General features: G+C 40.6%; 1 protein-coding gene across 1 annotated transcript in view; it reads left to right on the plus strand.

Moving 5' to 3' along the window:
- Positions 1-13861: 13861 nt before the first annotated feature.
- LOC133981055 (P2Y purinoceptor 14-like) overlaps positions 13862-21486 on the plus strand; it is a 15078-nt gene continuing 7453 nt past the window's right edge. Inside the window, 2 exon segments of the mRNA XM_062419942.1 lie at positions 13862-13996; positions 14960-15219. Coding sequence (XP_062275926.1) covers positions 13862-13996; positions 14960-15219 — 395 coding nt within the window.

Raw genomic sequence — 21486 nt, forward strand, 5'->3', positions numbered from 1 at the left:
GGTAACAGTTAACTTTTTTTTAATAATGTGTTTTTTTTAGACTGAAATAAATGTATATAATTGCAGAAATATGTTTGTATACTAGTAAGTAAAGAGTAAATAGTAAAGTAGCAGTTTTCAGTTATGTTGTTGAAGATCCATCAGACAGGAAAGAAACAAAAGTAAAGGGATGGGAACAGAAAAGGAGAAAAAAGAAAAGTAAAACATCAAAATGGGAAACAGGGGAAGGAAAGGGAAGAAGAAAAAGGAAGGAAAAGAAGAGGAAAGGAAAAGAGGAGCTCACGTTCTCTCTCTCTGAGCTGTTGTGGAAGTGAAAGTGGACGTTGATGACGAGGCATCAAAGCTACGAGACGAGAATCTGCTGCGGTTTTCAGTTCTCCCAAAATCACTCATTCAAGTCAGCGGATTTGGTTTTTGTAGCTCTGAGGTCACATGACACTGTCACTAGAAAACTCACCATGTACAAAATCCTGCACATCATTTGACTATTGAAACATTTGCAGCAGTGAAGTCTGATGTGTGTGTGATGAACCCAAAGGCCCAATGTGACCACACTGAAGCTCTTTTAAACATGACTCCAACAAAGTTTTATTCAGTTTATTATGAAATACAATCATCTTTTCTCAGTGTGGACACCCAGAGAGGAAATATTGTTGTATAATCTCTCCATATTTAAAGTATCACAGAGTTTTTGAATGATATAAAAAGTTAATAACACATTGTTCTAATTACTGCAGATGCACGTGTTTCAGTTATTATTTGTATATGCAGCAGACTTGATGTGTTAAATGTAGAATAAATGATATTAGAGGCTCACAGGAGGGTCTAAACGACTGATCAGTCAGTGTAAATAAAGCAGCCTGTAAATGACTGTTTAACTTTTTGCTTCTGCACAGGTCAAAACTCATCAAATAAAATGAAATATTAGCATTTGTGCAAGTGATTGTATAGATGCTGATATCAGGAGAAGATACAGTGTGTTGTTTGTGTTTTTATTGATATAATAATATGTGACTATACCCTAACACACATTCAAATGAGATATTTTACAGTAGACAGTGATGCAGTAACACACTGTGACCACTGCAGGGCAGCACTGACATGATTATTAATGCTTCAATGACAATTTAATCCGGTTAATTAGTCATTAACACTTCCTGTCAACACTTCCTTTTCAAATAAAACATTACAATGACAGCAGCGTAGTTACACACTGTGGCCACCAGAGGACAGTCTACACACATGATTATAAAAATGATTTGAAACACTTAATATCAATACAATAAATATGTAAGTACTACTGATTAATACTATATCTGCTTCTTCCATCAGGTGAGACTAGAAATGTTGTTGCTAGAACTGGTCTGATAGATTTCTGTTCATTTAGGGGTTCTCTTATACTGTGAGGAGCATTTTGCTGGCATGGATTGGGTCAACTTGTCCCCTTAGAGCAGGGGGGTCAAACTCATTTTCATTCAAGGGCCACATATAGAACAATTTGATCTCATGGGGGCCGGATCATTAAAAAGAAGGAAGGAAGGAAAGAAGATGACAGCAAGGAAAGATGGAAAAATGGGAAGAAGGAAAGAAGGAAGGAAGTGAAGAAGGACAGAAGGAAGGAAGGAAAAGATAGAATTAAGGAAGGAAGGAAGGAGGGAAGAAAGGAAGGAAGGACGGACAGACGGAATGATGGAAGGAAGGAAGGAAGGAAAAAGGAGACAGGAAGGAAAGATTGAAAAAAGGGAAGAAGGACGGAAGGAAAGAAGCAAGGAAGGAAGGAAAAGATAGAAAGAGGGAAGAAAGGAAGGAAGGACGGACAGATGGACTGAAGGAAGGAAAAGAAGGGAGAGAAGAAGAAAAAGAACACAGGGTCCAAAACCTTACTAACACTAACTTTTGCTTTAACCTTTGTGTCGTCCTCCTGGGTCAAATTGACCCCGTCTGTTTTGACTGTTCCTTCCTTCTTCCCTTCCTTCCGTCTGTCCTTCCTCTCTCTTTCCTTCCTCTCTCTTTCTGCCCTTCCTTCCTCCCTTCCTCCCTCCCTCCCTCCCTCCTTTCCTCTTTCTTTCCTCTCCCCTACCTTCCTTCTTTCCTCTGTCCTTCTTTCCTTCCTTCCTCCCTCTTTTACTTTCTCCCTCCCTCCCTCCTTCCTTCTTTCCTCCCTCCCTCCCTCCCTCCCTCCTACTTTCCTTCTTTCCTTCTTTCCTCCGTCCTTCCTTCCTTTCCTTCCTCCCTTTCTTCTTACCTTTCCTTTCCTCCCTTCCTCCCTCCCTCCTTTCCTTCCTTCTTCCTCCCTTCCTTCCTTCCTCCCTTCCTTCCTTCTTCCTCCCTTCCTTCCTTGACTCGAGGACAACAGGAGGGTAAATTTGTCACCTGTCTGTATATATATGTGTTGCTAACTGGTTCTGATGGACTCAATCTAACACAAGTGTCAGTCTGGGAACTGCTAAGGAGTCTAAGCCACAGTCCATTAAAGTCCTAACTATAATACATTTACTACCATACATTTTTAACACAAATTCAAAGCATTTCATTGGCTATTTGTAAGCGAATGATACCAAATAAGGATATTCTAAACAGGCATGCAGCATGTGACTGTTTTCTGAGAACAGCTCTACTGAGAGTTTATCACACTGCAGCATCTGAACAGCAGTTAACCACAGTTAGTCTCACATATGCAGCATCATAAACAACAGCTCTTAAATATATACAGTATATGTATATGTTAACATCTCCACTTGGACAAATGAGACCAAGCATTTTTTTCACACCAGTCTCAGTTAAAGCAGGTTGTTCTCAGCATGCAGACACATTAAGGATCTTGAAATACACAAGGAAGTGTATCGTAACAGCAGTTATCATCAGTTCCGCGCTGTTGTAATTATAGATTTTTATGATCGTTCCCGTTCACAGTTTAACATTGACTTGTTGAACTTTACCAACACAGGCAAAACATGATGATCATTTTATTACATCACAGTTTTATTGTGTAAATTATGTTTTTATGGTGGATAGTGACAGAAGATCCCCATCCCTGAGGATCTCTTTGCCCAGTTTGAAAGACCAGTGAAGCAGGAAATGATTACGTATTGAGGTTCAATCAAGGACAGCTCTGAACGCCACGTACCTTCCTTGAGCGTATCTGTATCTGTATCTGTATCACCGCACAGATAGGCAGTAGCGCTCTGATTCTCAGGCCCAGAAAGCCTCAAAACCAGCTTATAAAGCTTCTATAGGCCAAGTGTACATGAGATTTAATCAACAGTAAATAGACTTGCAATATTGGACGATTGGAGTCGGGGCCACCAAAGTCTGGGGATTTCTAAATGCACAGTAGTTGGTTCACAGGTGAGAATGGCTGCTTACATAACTAAGCCCCTCACATTTTGTTAAGGATGTGCCATAAGGGAAATGATACTCTCCCCTTCATTCCCCTCCATGGTGAACTACAAGTCACCAACCCAATATGAAAGGCCGCCCTATGGATTGGATCAAACTATTCAATTGTTTCCACCCAGTTTTAACACTGAAACCTGGGAGAAGTGTTCAGAGACTAACTCCTGAGGTTAGACTTCTATATGTCTAAACTTCTGTGTAAAAATCTAACTCATGACTGCAGTACCAGGTGGTATATTGAATAACTTTGTTTAAAAAGTTGGTGTGGTTTTTTGCTTTTGCTGTACCAACCTTTATGTACAAGAAGGGCCAAAGCCGGCTGTATTTCCTGAGGAGGCTTAGGTCCTTCAATGTTTGCAGTAAGATGCTCAACATGTTTTATCAGACTGTTGTGGCTAGCACTCTCTTCTTTGCTGTGGTATTAAGCAAAAAGATGCCAATAGGCTGAACAAACTGATAAAGAAGGCCCAAGTCTGTGGTTGGTCTGAAACTAAGCACTCTTGAGGAGGTGACTGAGGACAGAATTAAAACATATACCACCCATCCCCTCCATAAAACACTGGTTAATCTCAGGAGCTCATTCAGCAACAGATTCAGACTCCTCCCGCTGCTCAAGAGAAAGTTACAAAAGATCCTTCCTACCCCGCTGCAATACAACTGTACAATGCCTCATTCACATAATGCACCCTGACTCTAACTACTTCACATGCACTTTTATCTCTATACTCATTGCGCTTTTATACTGGGTTCTAGCAATGCTGAGGGTGGGAGGGTCTATCTATCTATCTATCTATCTACCTACCTACCCACCTACCTATCTATCTATCTATCTATCTATCTATCTATCTATCTATCTATCTATCTATCTATCTATCTATCTATCTATCTATCTATCTATCTATCTATCTATCTATCTATCTATCTATCTATCTATCTATCTATCTATCCAACCTCTGACAATAAAAGTCCCCTACATGTCTGAAACTGCTCTTTCCTGTGGTGTGTCCAATGGTTTCGTCTATGGTCCTATACTCTTTACTCTGTGCCTTTCTTCAGCTGTACAGTCAAATCTAAGAAACCTCTGTGTTATATTTGATCAGGCTGTACTTCAATTAACATTCATCCATTTTCCATACTGCTGATCCTACAGAGGGTCATGATGGGCTGGAGCCAGTCCATCACAGGGCTAATATAGAGTAAACACAGAGCACCGTTCACACCTACGGGCAATTTAAAATGACCCATTAACCTGAACTACAAGTTTTTGGTCTATGGGAGGAAGCTGGAGTACCCGGAAAGAACCCACGCAGATTTGACAAGAACATGCAAACTCAGAGGTTACGTGTTTATAGTCGTGGCCTTCTACAAATGGCCCAGAACGCTGCTGCGGACTGTTGACTCACACAGGATAGTAAATTGTATATTAAATTGTTGTTTTATTCATTATATATAAAAGTAAAAAGGCTACATATAATAGTCTAGTGTATGAGTGATAGTTAATTGTACTCACTAGGTTGGGTCAAATTAAATACTTCTTAAAGTCTTCTTTAATAAGTTTACTCTTGTACACACTTTGGGACCTTATTCTGTAAAAGATGCTTCATTAAACTCTACTTTCTGTCAACACTTTCCAAATAAAACATATGACAGTGGCTTAGTACTGTAACTCTCTCCTCTTTGGTCTTCCGCGGAAATCTCTTCACAAACTCCAGCTGGTACAGAACGCAGCCGCCCGTATCATAACCAGAACTCCCTCTATTGAACACATCACTCCTGACCTGCAGCAACTTCATTGGCTCCCTATCAAATCATGCATTGACTTTAAGAATCTCCTCCTTCACAACCTGGCACCATCTTATCTCTCTGAACTGATTCACATCTACACACCTCCCCAAAGTCTCCGATCCTCCTCTGCCAACCAGCTCTTTGCCCCATCTGCCAACTTAACTACCATCATGGGGTCAAGAGCCTTCAGCCGATCTGCCCCCCCGCCTCAGGAACTCTCTCCCACCAGACATTCACACTTTTGACTCTGTTTCCACCTTTAAATCCCGCCTGAAAACGCTCCTATTCAGAGCGGCATACTCTGTCTCAAACTAACTATGCAATCACGTTCTTGTTTATTTATTGTACTAATGCACTTTATAGTCACATTCATATTTATTTCTTTATCTTTGCACTAAATGTTACCTGATTTATATTGTTTGATGTGCTGTTGTTGTGTTTTATGTGCTTTGAAAGGTGCCTTTAAATAAAATGCATTGTTATTATTATTAGTTACACATAGCGACCACCAGAGGGCAGTATACAAGCATGATTATAAGAATGACATTAAACACTTAAAGATGACCACAATCATTATACCTAGGCATATCATAATTAGTAGCACTTCTATAAGCACTACTGACAACTACTATATGTGCTCTCTTCCTGCTTTCGGCTCAGTTGGGGGAGAATCCCTTAACAGCTAAACTTCCTCCTTCAGGTGAAACCAGGAATGTTGTTGCTAAAACTGGTCTGACAGATTTCAATCAGCACGCTGTTGTCGACGGTTTGGCTGTCTATACATGCCTGTTACCATGACAACATAACAAATAAACATTGACTATTTATATGCAGAGTGTGAATTGAATAACAGAACAGCAGTTTTTTTTTTAGATTTCGTATATTGTGTATGTGTAGTTTTAATGGTTGATAGTGTAGAAATGTGTATAGGCCTATTGTGTATATGTGGTTTTAATGGTTGATAGTGTAGAAATGTGTATAGGCCTATTGTGTATATGTAGTTTTAATGGTTGATAGTGTAGAAATGTGTATAGGCCTTTTGTGTATATGTAGTTTTAATGGTTGATAGTGTAGAAATGTGTATAGGCCTATTGTGTATGTGTAGTTTTAATGGTTGATAGTGTAGAAATGTGTATAGGCCTTTTGTGTATGTGTAGTTTTAATGGTCTATAGTGTAGAAATGTGTATAGGCCTTTTGTGTATACGTAGTTTTAATGGTTGATAGTGTAGAAATGTGTATAGGCCTTTTGTGTATGTGTAGTTTTAATGGTTGATAGTGTAGAAATGTGTATAGGCCTTTTGTGTATGTGTAGTTTTAATGGTTGATAGTGTAGAAATGTGTGTAGACCTATTGTGTTTGTGTAGTTTTAATGGTCGATAGTGTAGAAATGTGTATAAGCCTTTTGTGTATGTGTAGTTTTAATGGTTGATAGTGTAGAAATGTGTATAGGCCTATTGTGTTTGTGTAGTTTTAATGGTTGATAGTGTAGAAATGTGTATAGGCCTATTGTGTATGTGTAGTTTTAATGGTTGATAGTGTAGAAATGTGTATAGGCCTTTTGTGTATGTGTAGTTTTAATGGTTGATAGTGTAGAAATGTGTATAGGCCTTTTGTGTATGTGTAGTTTTAATGGTTGATAGTGTAGAAATGTGTATAGGCCTTTTTTTGTATGTGTAGTTTTAATGGTCTATAGTGTAGAAATGTGTATAGGCCTATTGTTTATGTAGTTTTAATGGTCGATAGTGTAGAAATGTGTATAGGCCTTTTTTTGTATGTGTAGTTTTAATGGTCTATAGTGTAGAAATGTGTATAGGCCTATTGTTTATGTAGTTTTAATGGTCGATAGTGTAGAAATGTGTATAGGCCTTTTTTTGTATGTGTAGTTTTAATGGTCTATGGTGTAGAAATGTGTATAGGCCTATTGTGTATATGTGGTTTTAATGGTTGATAGTGTAGAAATGTGTATAGGCCTATTGTGTTTGTGTAGTTTTAATGGTTGATAGTGTAGAAATGTGTATAGGCCTATTGTGTTTGTGTAGTTTTAATGGTTGATAGTGTAGAAATGTGTATAGGCCTATTGTGTATGTGTAGTTTTAATGGTTGATAGTGTAGAAATGTGTATAGGCCTATTGTGTTTGTGTAGTTTTAATGGTTGATAGTGTAGAAATGTGTATAAGCCTTTTGTGTATGTGTAGTTTTAATGGTCTATAGTGTAGAAATGTGTATAGGCCTATTGTGTATGTGTAGTTTTAATGGTTGATAGTGTAGAAATGTGTATAGGCCTTTTGTGTATGTGTAGTTTTAATGGTCTATAGTGTAGAAATGTGTATAGGCCTATTGTGTATGTGTAGTTTTAATGGTTGATAGTGTAGAAATGTGTATAGGCCTTTTGTGTATGTGTAGTTTTAATGGTTTATAGTGTGTTATAATGTTTATAGGCCTATTGTGTATGTGTAGTTTTAAGGGTTGATAGTGTAGAAATGTGTATAGGCCTTCTGTGTTTGTGTAGTTTTAATGGTTGATAGTGTAGAAATGTGTATAGGCCTATTGTGTATATGTAGTTTTAAGGGTTGATAGTGTAGAAATGTGTATAGGCCTTTTGTGTATATATAGTTTTAATGGTTGATAGTGTAGAAATGTGTATAGGCCTATTGTGTATATTTAGTTCTTATGGTTGATAGTGTAGAAATGTGTATAGGCCTATTGTGTATGTGTAGTTTTAATGGTTGATAGTGTAGAAATGTGTATAGGCCTTTTGTGTATATTTCGGGGCGGCTGTGTCTCAGGAGGCAGAGCGGTCGTCCTCCAATTGGAAGATTGGCAGTTCGATTCCCGGCTCCTCCAGTCTACATGTCGATGTGTCCTTGGGCAAGACACTTAACCCCTAGTTGCTCCCGTTGCTGTGCCAACGGTGTATGAATGCGAGTGAATGGTTAGTTTCCTCCTGATGTGCAGGTTGGCACCCTGCGTGGTAGCTGCCTGCCATCAGTGTATGAATGTGTGTGAATGGGGTGAATGAGTTGTAGTGTAAAGCGCTTTGAGTGGTCGAAAAGACTAGAAAGGCGCTATATAAGTACAGTCCATTTACCATTTAGTTCTTATGGTTGATAGTGTGTTATAATGTTTATAGGCCTATTGTGTATGTGTAGTTTTAATGGTTGATAGTGTAGAAATGTGTATAGGCCTATTGTGTACGTGTAGTTTTAATGGTCTATAGTGTAGAAATGTGTATAGACCTTTTGTGTATGTGTAGTTTTAATGGTTGATAGTGTAGAAATGTGTATAGGCCTTTTGTGTATGTGTAGTTTTAATGGTTGATAGTGTAGAAATGTGTATAGGCCTTTTGTGTATGTGTAGTTTTAATGGTTGATAGTGTAGAAATGTGTCTATTGTGTATGTGTAGTTTTAATGGTTGATAGTGTAGAAATGTGTATAGGCCTTTTGTGTATGTGTAGTTTTAATGGTCTATAGTGTAGAAATGTGTATAGGCCTATTGTGTATGTGTAGTTTTAATGGTTGATAGTGTAGAAATGTGTATAGGCCTTTTGTGTATGTGTAGTTTTAATGGTTGATAGTGTAGAAATCTGTATAGGCCTTTTGTGTATGTGTAGTTTTAATGGTTGATAGTGTAGAAATGTGTATAGGCCTATTGTGTATGTGTAGTTTTAATGGTTGATAGTGTGTTATAATGTTTATAGGCCTATTGTGTTTGTGTAGTTTTAATGGTCGATAGTGTAGAAATGTGTATAGGCCTTTTGTGTATCTGTAGTTTTAATGGTCGATAGTGTAGAAATGTGTATAGGCCTTTTGTGTATGTGTAATTTTAATGGTTGATAGTGTAGAAATGTGTATAGGCCTTTTGTGTATGTGTAGTTTTAATGGTTGATAGTGTGTTATAATGTTTATAGGCCTTTTGTGTATGTGTAGTTTCAATGGTTGATAGTGTAGAAATGTGTATAGGCCTATTGTGTATGTGTAGTTTTAATGGTTGATAGTGTGTTATAACGTGAAACTAATCACGAAACTTATTTGAATGGGGAAGCGGTGTACTATAACGGAGAGTGATGTGGCTCATTTACGCGATTTGATTAAGTTGTACTTCATGGTGAGATTCTGCTGTTATTGAGCACAGTGGATGATACTGTGATAAATATGTTTACACTGAGAATGATTTTCACCCTCCTGTTGTCCTCGAGTCAAGGAAGGAAGGATGGAAGGGAAGAAAAGGAAGGAAAGGAGATAGGAAGGAAAGGATGGGAGGAAGAAGGAAGGAAAGGAGGAAGGAAGGAAGGTAGGAGGGAGGGAGAAAGGGAGAAAGGAAAAGAGGAAGGAAGGAAAGAAGTACAGAGGAAAGAAGGAAGGGAGGAAGGTAGGGGGGAGGAAAGAAAGAGAGAAGGAGGGAGGGAGGAAGGAAGGACAGAACGAAGGAAGAAAGGAGGATGGAGGAAGGAAAGAGAGAGAAGGAGGGAGGGAGGAGGGAAGGACAGAAGGAAGGAAGAAAGGGGGATGGAGGAAGGAAAGAAAGAGAGAAGGAGGGAGGGAGGAAGGACAGTGCAAAGATTTAAGAACGGGAGTGATGTGTTGATATTGGATTGAATACTGGATTTTGGAAGGCCAGTAAAAATGCCATTACGGTAATCTGCTTGTTATGAATGCATGGATATTTTTTTAAGAATCGGACTGTGACAGGAAGCTTAGATAGTGCCTCACTTCTAACAGCCGGAGATAATTAGTCATATCAGAGAGAGGGGGAGGTGCTATGATGTGTGACCCTCTCCACACACCACCAGCAGACCATATCGTGATGTCGTGGTATATAAAAAGAAAGTGAAATATTAGAAGTATACCACAGAGTCCACTTCACTACTTTCACTTTATAATGTGATAAATGTCACGTTATAATGTCATACTGATACTTCTTCTTATTCTGGCTTGGCAGTAATACGAGGAGCCTTACTGGAAATATAGTTGAAGTGCCTCGGATGAATTAACCTTTGTGTCGTTTTCCCGGGTCAAATTCACCCCGTCTGTTTTGACTGTTCCTTCTTTCCTTCCTTCCTTCCTTCCTTCCTTCCTTCCTTCCTCCCTTCCTTCCTTCCTTCCTCCCTTCCTTCTTTCCTTCCTCCCCCCTCCTTTCCTCCCTTCTTCCCTCCCTCCCTCCTTCTCTCTTTCTTTCCTTCCTCTCTCTTTCCTCCCTTCCTTCTTTCCTTCCTCCACCCCCTTTCTTTCTCTCTTCTGTCCTTCCTTCCTCCCTCCCTCCTTCTTTCCTTCCCTCCTTCCTTCTTTCCTTTCCTTCCTCCCTTCCGTCTTTCCTCCCTCCCTCCTTTCCCTTCCTTCTCCCTCCTTTCCTTCCTTCTTCCTCCCTTCCTTCCTTCCTCCCTCCTTTCCTTCCTTCCTTCCCTCCTTTCCTTCCTTCTTCCTTCTTCCCTTCCTTCCTTCTTTCCTTCCTCCCTCCTTTCCTTCCTTCTCCCTCCTTTCCTTCCTTCTTCCTCCCCCTTACCTTCCTCCCTTCCTTCTTTCTTCTGTCCTTCTTTCCTTCCTTCCTCCCTTCCTCTTTTCCTTCCCTCCTTCCTCCCTCCTTTCCTTCCTTCCCTCCTTTCCTTCCTTCTTCCTTCCTCACTTCCTCCCTTGACTCGAGGACAACAGGAGGGTTAAGAAGCTGGACACAAAGGAAAAAAATCTCACAAGAGTTACTAAACTAAACTGAGAGTAGATGTTTTCGTGATGATGAGATGAAATCAGGAGTCGTTAATCCTTCAATACACATTTTAATGCGGGCCTGGATCATATGAAGACATGAGAACAACGACAATGAGGGAACACCATATATAGTGTTGCTGGCATATCAGGTATTTCCCAAGAAGTCACCTAATCAGAATATAATCAGGGCATGTGAGAACCAAGCATTTTTGTCTTATGTGTAAGTAATTTCCACCAATACCAAATATAGAAGACAGGTATGAAAAGCGTAATAACAAAAACAAACAAATGAAAAACCCCCCTCAGTGTTACAGTGTTTGAGCCTGGTTCTGCCTGAGGTTTTCTTCCCGTTAAAAGGGAGTTTTTCCCTGCCATTGTTGTCGAGTGATTACTCATGTGGGAATGTGTTGGGTCTCTTTAAACTTTAAAAAAGCCTTGAGATTACTTTGCTGTGATTTGGCGCTATACATATAAATAAAGATTGATTGATTACATCATCTTTTATACAGCTGTGGCCGAGGGTGGTCTTCTCTCTTCCTATCCTTTCATCAATCTACAAACAATACACATTATAAACTCAAAGCATTTCATTAGATATAGTAGGCTATGTAAGCTGATAATACCAATTAGGGTATTCTACAAATACAGTGTGTATAAACAGAGCATGGGAATGAGCCTCTTTCCTGAGAATCTATGATGACTAAGCAACAGCTCCACCTTACAGTTAATCACACTTTGGTATCTAAACATGTATCAACAGTAGAGCTTACACTTGCTGTATAGTAAACAACAGCTCTTTTAAATGGGTGTGTCTTGAGTGGAAAAAAACGATGTATTTATCATACTCTCTGAGCACAGATCTGAACAGCTGTGTGTGTTTGTTTGGCTTGCAAATGAACATCCAGTTTAAACCACATCAGAGTTGTTCGCTGCAGCTTCTTCTTCCTCCTCCCTGTGTCTCTGTGCACAGTCAGTACTTCCTGATGTGAGCGCTGAGCAGAGGGGAAGTTGTGCGGTGGTATTTTCCCAATCAGACGTCCACACTGACTGACAGGCCGACAGGTGAGTGCTGCAGGTAAACTGCAATCTGTTGTTTTTTACTACTGCTGTACTAATAGTTGATTTTTTCCCCCCTCTGAAATAGTCAGAAATAGTTTTATTCATCTGTCATGTATTTCCTGAAAGTTTGACTTGTGACTTTTTAATATATAATATGTGAAAATATAACTACGTAAAGTCAGAAGTCACAACACCAATGCATTAAGTTGATGTATTTACTGGTTGACATCCGTAACTTTTACTTAAGAAGGATTTTTTAATACAGGTAATGGTTGTAATGTTGTATTCTTACATTGTTTGTAGTGGTACTTTTACCTCATTAAATATCTGAATACTTCCTCCAGCACAGGAACAACATATCAAAACACATCTTCTCTAAAAATTCTCTGTTTATGTATTTGGCTTTGACTGAAAGCACAGAGTAGTCTAAGGACTGAGGTCACATAACAACATGTTGAATAAAACACCACAAAGGAAGCAGCCATCAGCCTTCATGTGTGGTTTAAAGCTTCTGTGCATACGCTGTCACAAGTGCACATACAGTATGGTCAGCAGCTCTCATGTTCATAGCATGTAGTTACTGCACTAAAACAGCAGGTACCATTTTATAAAGACATTACTGATCAGATTCAATTGATATCGCAGTCTGTGTATCATCTCTGTGCATATATATATATATATGCATTTATTTCATTATGGTTAGCAGAAAGATGTTTTTATCGATAAAGACGAGCAGACATGAGCTGATGGTTGAGAATCAGACTTCTACATCTGTGGCTGACCGTTTTTGGTTAACTGGAGTGTATTTAAGTGTCTTTGCTGCTCTGTGGTTATTTTTTTACTTCCCTCTGGACTTTCAGCACTTCCTGTACTGGAGAACGGGGTTGGAAGTCACACTTTTTACTTTCCTTTGAATTCCTCATAAACCATAAACTGAATAAATTCCCTTTTAATTTGTAATGAAAGCCTAAAGTGTCAGGTAGGAATAGAGAGGTCTTACTGTCCTTCAGCTGATTCTGTTCTAAAGATATGAACCGTCTAATATGTCTTATGCACTTGTGACAACCATTCCCATGAGGTTGGTAGTAAGACATCATGGAGGTTGGTTGTCCCTGTGTTATTTTAATGGGGAAAAATAAAAAATGTATACAGTCATAAAAAAATATTTAAAATGTTTAGTTTAATTGAAATACAACAACCTAACACATCTCCTGCACCAAGAGAACATAAACAGGAAAAATCATTCCTATAAGTGCCTTTTTTGTCCTTATATGACAATATTGTTCATTTTCACCTCTCTGACTGCTCTGAGCTTCACGTCTGGAGGAGTCTGACTCTTTGTTTGTCTTCCTGACAAAGTTCCTGCTCATTTTGTTGTCTTAAAAGAAAGAAAGAACTAGATATATCACACTATATATGTATAAATACCAACATGTGACAACCAACCCCGAAGAGAATGTGACAAACTTCCCCAACTGGGATTTTTTACCACCAGCAAAGCTACCAACCACATGTTTTGGCGTAGCTAAGACAAAAACCTCCCTAACTATCGCTCTCTCTTCATACTTTTTAATGGTAATAATTGTTTTATTATGAAACTCATTGTGTAAAAGAAGAGAAACACTGAAGAGTTGGATATTTACATCTTCACATGAAAAACACTAAACGTCCTCTCACCTCAATGTTAAGCAGTTTACTCCAGAAATGATCTCTGAAGTAACATCTCACCTAAACTCTGAAACGTTCAGTACCAAAACTTTTTAACAGCGCCGTCTAGGGCCCGAGATCTGATGAATGTGACAACCAACCCGTGTGACAACCAACCCCGTTCTCCCCTACAGTCTGTTGATTATTTAAACAGTCGTCTAATATTTAATAGATAATTTGACAGGATTCATCTCTCTTAGAACATCTACAAACATGGAGGTCCTCGGAGGAGTTAGGGTCACCCCGTCCTCCAGCCCGTCACCAGTTACCAACCAGACGGCCGAGTGCGGTCAGGTCGACACCTCAACTCACATCTTCTTCATGCTGGTTTACAGTCTAGTTTTTCTGGTGAGTCCTAGATATTCACTTCTCTTTCTCAGAGGAAACATTGTCACAGTGTGTTGGCACATTATCGTGTTAGATTATTATCGATGGTAGATGTACTTTAAGTGATGTTATTTCTGATAAAACTCTTTGTACGTCAAACCAAGAAAGTGCTATTTTTTTTGCTTGTCCTTCCTCTTTGAGGCCATGACAACATGAAACAAACCTCATTCAGACTTAATTCGTTCAAAACTTTCTGTTTGTGTACAAGATAGGGCTGGGCGATATGGATAAAATCAAATATCACAATATTTTTGACCTAATACCTTGATATTGTAGGGATGACTGTTGAAGCTTTCACAAAATATCTACACAATGCGATTTTTGATAAATAATCATCAGTAATGTGGATATAATGACAAAGTGGGTAACAGCTAGAACAGTCTGGTTAGTTCAGAAAATTACATATTTTACTGTAACACCGCCTTTAAAACCAGGAAAAGACGACTCTTATGCCATATAATGATATTACAATATGCCAAAATGTCTCCAGCAGTGATTTGTGTTATTCTTCGTTTATACACTAAAGCACAACCTGTATCTATAGCAACCATAGAACAACCTGTATCTATAGCAACCATAGAACAACCTGTATCTATAGCAACCATAACACAACCTGTATCTATAGCAACCATAGAACAACCTGTATCTATAGCAACCATAGAACAATCTGTATCTATAGCAACCATAGCACAACCTGTATCTATAGCAACCATAACACAATCTGATGGTATGTATGTGCATTACATACCTCATACAAGTGGTAAAAAAGTTAAATAGGTTAAATAGGTTTTAGTTTTTGACCAGATATCATGACACAAAGTGACCTCTACCAAGTGGTTGAGCAGACCTACAATGGGTAAAATAGACTAGTGTAATGTCTGAATTATGCAGTTACACAATGTATTAACAGAAGTATCTGTGCAGGTGGGTTTGATCCTCAACGGCTTCACCCTGAAGGTTTACTTCTGCCAAGCTCAGCAGCAGATGTCCAGCAGCGTGACCATCTACCTGAAGAACCTGGCGGCCGCCGACTTCCTGCTCACTCTCTGCCTCCCCATCCGCATCTCCAACTACGCCAGCAACGCCGTCTCTGTCCGCAGAGTTTACTGCACCTTTGGGGCCTCGGCGTTCTATCTCAACATGTATGCCAGCATCCTGTTCATGGGCTACATCGCCGCCAACAGGTAGGCCTTTTTAATATTGGCTTGTAGAGATTGTAAGATTCTTAGCTACAAGGTGGGTTACCAGTGTGAGTGGAAACGCTGGAAGTTTAAAGAAAAAGGAACGTGGAGCCTTAGAAAAAGGAACTAGGTCGCCGCCCTGTGTGCTCACCACCTGCAGGGATTCAGTCTGGGGTTGGGTGTGATGTCGATTGGGTGTTGGTTAAAGGTGTGGGCCTTGTCATGCTGATCAAAGGCATCATAGGTCAGCTCCAGGGATGTTCAAGATTCAAGATTCAAGATTCAAGACAATTTTATTAATCCCTTGAAGGGCAATTCATTTGACAGTTTGCACCACAACATACTCGTACACATAAATAACAAGAAAAAAAAAACAGAAGTAAGAAGAAGAGTTGGCAGCTGTGTGCAAAAGTACAAATGCAAAAGTGCAAAAATCAGTGTGCAAAGTCAGTGTGCAGCTGGAACTGGTGTGGGATATTTGGGCTGACCTCCATGCACAGCCACAACCAGGTCTGGAACCAAACTCCAGGAGAGGGACTGGACTCTTTTTTGGAGTTGCCCATTGGGAAAGGCACTGGGTGGGTGTGGGGATACTCATGAGAGGGTCGCCTCCTTGCTGGAAGGAAGACTCTGACTGGTGTCTGTGTGTATGCACCGAACAACAGCTCAGAGTCCTTCTTGGACTCTCTGGATGGAGCCTTGTAGGGAGCGCGGCCCAGTGAGTCCAAAGTTCTGCTGGGGGACTTTAACATCCACCTGGGCAATGATGGAGAAACCTGGAGGGGGGTGATTGAAAGTAATGGCCTGCCCGATCAGAAAAAAGTCAAAATGTAGCTTAAAAGTTGATGCATTGATAAAATGAAGTGCACCATTTCCACCAGCTCTCATGTGCTCAATTATCACTGAAACACACATTAACTTGTATTGTGGTTTATTGGTTTTCTGATTTTTTTAGTAAAAGGCATCGTAATCGAGTAACACTAAATAAAGGGCAGTTGAGAGTTGATGTTACTGTGATGACGTTGAAGATGCAAAGATGAGGCGAATCAGGAGTTCTTTCTTAATGCACGTTTTTATTACGCGCTCGGATCAACCGTCTACATTCATGAGACAAACGACAAAGATTTGACCAGAGTCCTTGATACTTAAACTATTTCACCCACACTACATCCGAAACCTCTTTTCTTTTCTCCTCCCCCTCTCCTACATCCCATCCCTTCCCCCATCCCCACGACCCTCACTTCTCCCTACCCTACCATACGACCCCTCGACCCTAAACCTACATCCAATCGACCCTCACCCCTCATCCCACCTCTTCGACTTTTCAACCTTCATCCCTTTCGACCCTCATCCCCTCATCCCTACCCATCTACCCTCAACCCCCATCCCTCCTTCCCTATCCCTCAACCCTTTTTCTAATTCACACAATAAATACTTAAACTCATATCTCAGTTGGCGTGGTCTTTATTAGTGAATTACTGGCATGTCAGGTATTTCCCAAGAGGTATCACAGACAGAATAATGATCTTAAGCAGTTGGGGCCCTGCCAAGTATTTTTACTCAATGTGTCGTCATTCTACAGTAAGCAGAAAGTCGGCTCCTAGACAGCAGAACATGATCCGCCAACCATATGTGGTTGATATGTAAATATACATACTAATGCATGCATGTAGTCAAGTGGTTAGAGCGCATGCCACATATGCAGCCGACCCTGGTTCGAATCCCAGCCGGAGGTCCTTTGCTGCATATCACACCCCCCTCTGTTTCCTATCTGTCTAATGTTAAAATAAAGGCATCTGTGACAAACAAACATACCAACAGGCAATAAATAGTCTGACTCATATCAACAATCATCAATCAACACCCACACAGCAGTCATCAAAGCTACTTCAAATCTTATTAAGAGTGATATAAGTCACGTCCTGTGTAATTTCAGCAGCCTCTGACTGACGGTTGTCAGTAGGCTGCAGAGTGTTAAAGGAAATCCTGTCAGCTGGTAATTTAAATAAAAAACAGGAACATTGAATGAAGCTCAATCGAGGAGATCAGAGTTACAGTAAAGATCCACACCTTTGCCATCACTACCTCCTAATAAGGTTTATTCTTCACGCATCATTGCCAGCATATCTCCATCTGACATGTTACCACAAGAATAGTGAGCTGTATCAGGAACTGCAACTTCTGAGAAAAACCTCGCAGATGGAGAGATGATGAACTCACAACCCACTGCTTCCACTCTACAATATAACCAGAGAATGACCATAAATATTTCCTCCCACACTTATTTTATTATTCTGAGTTCCATTTAAACCCTTTAAACACCTTTATCATCCACCCTTGTTGCACAAAAGTAGAAGTTCATCCTGAGCCTGCATGACAGTTAACATCAATATCGAATCATATGTTACAAAAGTAATTAAGAAAACATTTTACATTATTTTGTCTTTGTAACTTTGTAAAAAAAAAAAAAAATTCAAACAGAATAAATTATTATTATATCATTTGAAATGACATTTGCACAATTTTTTACCAAAAGTAAGATCTGAATGCTCCTGAAAATGTCAAATGGGTGTAACCACAAAAGAATGATAATTATTAAATATTTTATCCTCCTAGAAAGAAGGAAAGAAAGAAAGAGAAAGAAAGAAAGAAAGAAGAAAGAAAGAAAGAAGAAGAAAGAAAGAAAGAAACGAAGGAAAGAAGTAAGGATGAAAAGAGGCAGGAATTAAGGATAGAAGGGCAGGGAGGAAGGAAAGGAGGAAATAAAGGAGGAAGGAAGGAAGGAAGGACGGAAGGGAAGGAGGGAAGGAAGGAAAGGAGGAAGAAGGTAGGGAGAGAAGGAAGGGAGGAAGGGAGGAAGGAACGAAGGAACGAAGGAACGAAGGAAGGAAAGGAGTAAGGAGGGAGGGAGGAAGGAAGGATGGAAAGAGTGAAGCAAGGAAGGATGAAGGAAATGAGGAAAAGAAGTATGGAAAGAGGAGGGACCAAAGAAAGAGGGAAGGAGGGGAAGAACAGAGGAAAAATTAAAGAAATGAGGGAAGAAGGAAGGAAAGAAGAAGGAAGGCAATCGTACCGTGCCCAAGAACGTTTGCCTCCTATAATCTGGATTATTAGTCTAGTGTGAGTGCAAGTGTAACCGAGCTTGAGTACGGTACACTTCCCTGGTCCGGTACGGTAGAACAGGTGTGCTTAGGCACGGTGCACTTGGTCACGCAGCGCACTAGGGATTCATATTTTACCCGAAAATAAGACATTTGAACTCCCGGGAAATCGATGATTTTTAAAGGCAACACTAGCTGAGCCCTGTTCATTTCACAAGCAACACTAAATGCAACGTGAGACATTATGCATATATGGGTTCCCAATCCAACCATTATATGTGTATTATTTTATCATTATTAAGGCAAAAGTAACTCAATTATGTCCATCGACATTATAATGAAAAGACTAAAGGCTAATATTAGTTAGCATCCAGCTGCTGCGTGGATCTTCATTACATCTGCTGCTCCCGCTGCTAACACAATTATGAATAAGCTAAGTTTATTATCTGTGACTGTGACTCATAAAAGTAATATTTTACCAAATCTGCATTAATATAATAACTTATAATAATATAAGTAAGTCATTGGGCGACTTCTAGTCATTAAACTAAGTTTTACTTTTACTGGAGTAAAGAGTTGAATCAGGACGTCTGCTTTTACTAGAGTCTTTTTTACACCAGTATGTAGTACTGCATACTACACAGGCAGACTCAGAATAACAAGCTTGCACTTTTAATCTAGTGCGTTGTGTTAACTGATCGGCTGTGTTGTGTGTTTACCGGAGCACAGCACGAGAAAACACACCTGTGCATGTTTTATGAGAGTAAACTGTCTTGAGGTAATGTGAATGCTGAGCCAGCGGGTGACAGGGGAGGGGGGGACATCCGTGCACTGGCCCTAGTGTGAGTGCCGCCCTATAACCACATTAACACGAAAACATCACTGACCCATTACATAAAAGTATATCTCAGTTTCTTTGTCTTTCTCTGAAAACATATTAATTTTTAAGTGAATCTTGTCTCATGATGCCCACTGTGTGTGTGTGTGTGTGTGCGTGTGTGTTTGTGGTGTGTGTGTTTGTGTGTTTTGATCTTTGTGTCATCAGTGTTGAAGTCACATCAGTAAATGAGAGGACTGGCTGGTTGGTGTTTTCACTTTAGAGAGAAATAAAGGGGGTTGGTGTAATTACTTCACGAGGAAGTAAAATGTGGTTGATCATATGTGTCTTTGTAACATACAGGAGTGTCATGTGAGGTCAGAGCTCCACACACACACACACACACACACACACACACACACACACGACACACACACACACACACACACACACACAGGCACACACACACACACACACACACCACACACACACACACACACACACACACAACACCTCTGGTTCTTTCACTCATTGAGCTGCTGCCCGGCCCTACTGACCACTTCCTCTATTTTTTTTTTAAAACCACATACTTCCTGAGAGCCTTTTGTGTGTTTGGTGTTTTTTTGTTAATACTTTACATGCAAAAGACACATAGATGAAGTGTTACTGTGCAAGAAAAGATGATGCATTACAATAATGTACTAAAAACAGCATTTAACAGTCAGTGTTTAGCTGTGTGTGGAGTTAATGAGGGTTGGAGAAAAAAGATGTTTAAATGTTTCTTCTGCTTGTAACTTTAATTATTTCCTTCTTTTTAAGCACATTCATCTCTAGTTTAACCTTCCAGTCGTCCTCCCGGGTCAAATTAACCCCGTCTGTTTTGACTCGTTCCTTCTTCCTCCCTTCCTTCCTTCTCTTCTTTCTCCCCCCTACCTTCCCCTCTCCCTCCTTTCCTTCCTTCTACCACCCTCCCTCCTTTCCTTCTGTCCTTCTGTCCTCCTTTCCTTCCTCCCACCTTTCTTTCCTTCATCCTTTCCTTCCTCCTCCTTTCCTTCCTTCTTCCTCCCTTCCTCATTTCCTCCCTTCCTTCCTCCTTTCTTCCTCCTTTCCTTCCTTCTTCCCTCCTTTCCTTCCGTCTTCCTTCCTCCCGTCTGTCCTTCTCTCTTTCTTTCCTTCCTCTCTCTTTCCTCCCTTCCTTCTTTCCTCCCTCCTCCTTCTCTTTCTTTCCTCTCCCCCTACCTCCCTCCCTCCCTCCTTTCTTCCTTCTACCTCCCTCCCTCCTTTCCTTCTGTCTTCCGTCCTCCCTTTCCTTCCTCCCACCTTTATTTCCTTCTTCCTCCCTTCCTCATTTCCTCCCTTCCTTCCTCCTTTCTTTCCTTCTTCCTCCTTTCCTTCCTTCTTCCTTCCTCCCTCCTTTCCTCCCTTCCTTCCTCCTTTCTTTGCTTCTTTCTCCCTCCCTTCCTTGACTCGAGGACAACAGGAGGGTATATTGGTATAGTTCTGTGAATCAGGTAACACTGTGGGCAACTCAGGTTATATACAGGTAGAATACGAGGAGCTTTGCTGTCATCTCACCAAAGTTTGTATATAATGAGATTAACCCTCCTGTTGTCCTTCCTTCCTTTCTTCCTTCCTTTCTTTCGTCCTTTCCTTCCTTCCTCTCCCTCCCTTTCTTGTTTCCTCACCCCCTTACCTTCCCTCCCCTTCCTTCTTTCCTCTGTCCTTCTTTCCTTCCTTCCTTCCTTCCTCTTTTCCTTTCTCCCTCCCTCCCTCCCTCCCTCCCTCCCTCCCTACCTCCCTCCCTCTTTCCTTCTTTCCTCACCTCCTTCCTACTTTCCTTCCTTCCTTATTTCCTCCATCCTTCCTTCCTTTCCTCCCTCCCTCCCTCCCTCCCTCCCTCCCTCCTTTCATTCCTTCTTTCCTCCCTCCTTACTACTTTCCTTCCTGTCTTCCTTCCTTCCTTCCTCCCTCCCTCCCTCCCCTCCCTCCCTCCCTCCTCCCTCTTTCCTTCTTTCTCTCCCTCCTTCCTACTTTCCTTCCTTCCTTATTTCCTCCATCCTTCCTTCCTTTCCTCCCTCCCTCCTCCTCCCTCCCTCCTCCCTCCCTCTTTCCTTCTTTCCTCCTTCCTTACTACTTTCCTTTCCTTGTCTTCCTTCCTTCTTCCCTCCCTCCTCCCTCCTTTCCTCCTTTCCTTCCTTCCTCCTTTCCTCCCTTCCTTTCTTCCTTCCTTCCTCCCTCCTTTCCTTCCTCCCTCCTCCTCCCTCCTTCCCTCCTTTCCTCTCCTTCCTCCCTTTCCTCCTTTCCTCCCTTCCTCCCTTCCTTCTTCCTTCCTTCCTCCCTCCTTTCCTTCCT

The sequence above is a fragment of the Scomber scombrus genome, chromosome 5 (genome assembly GCF_963691925.1).
Source record: "Scomber scombrus chromosome 5, fScoSco1.1, whole genome shotgun sequence".
NCBI lineage: Eukaryota > Metazoa > Chordata > Actinopteri > Scombriformes > Scombridae > Scomber > Scomber scombrus.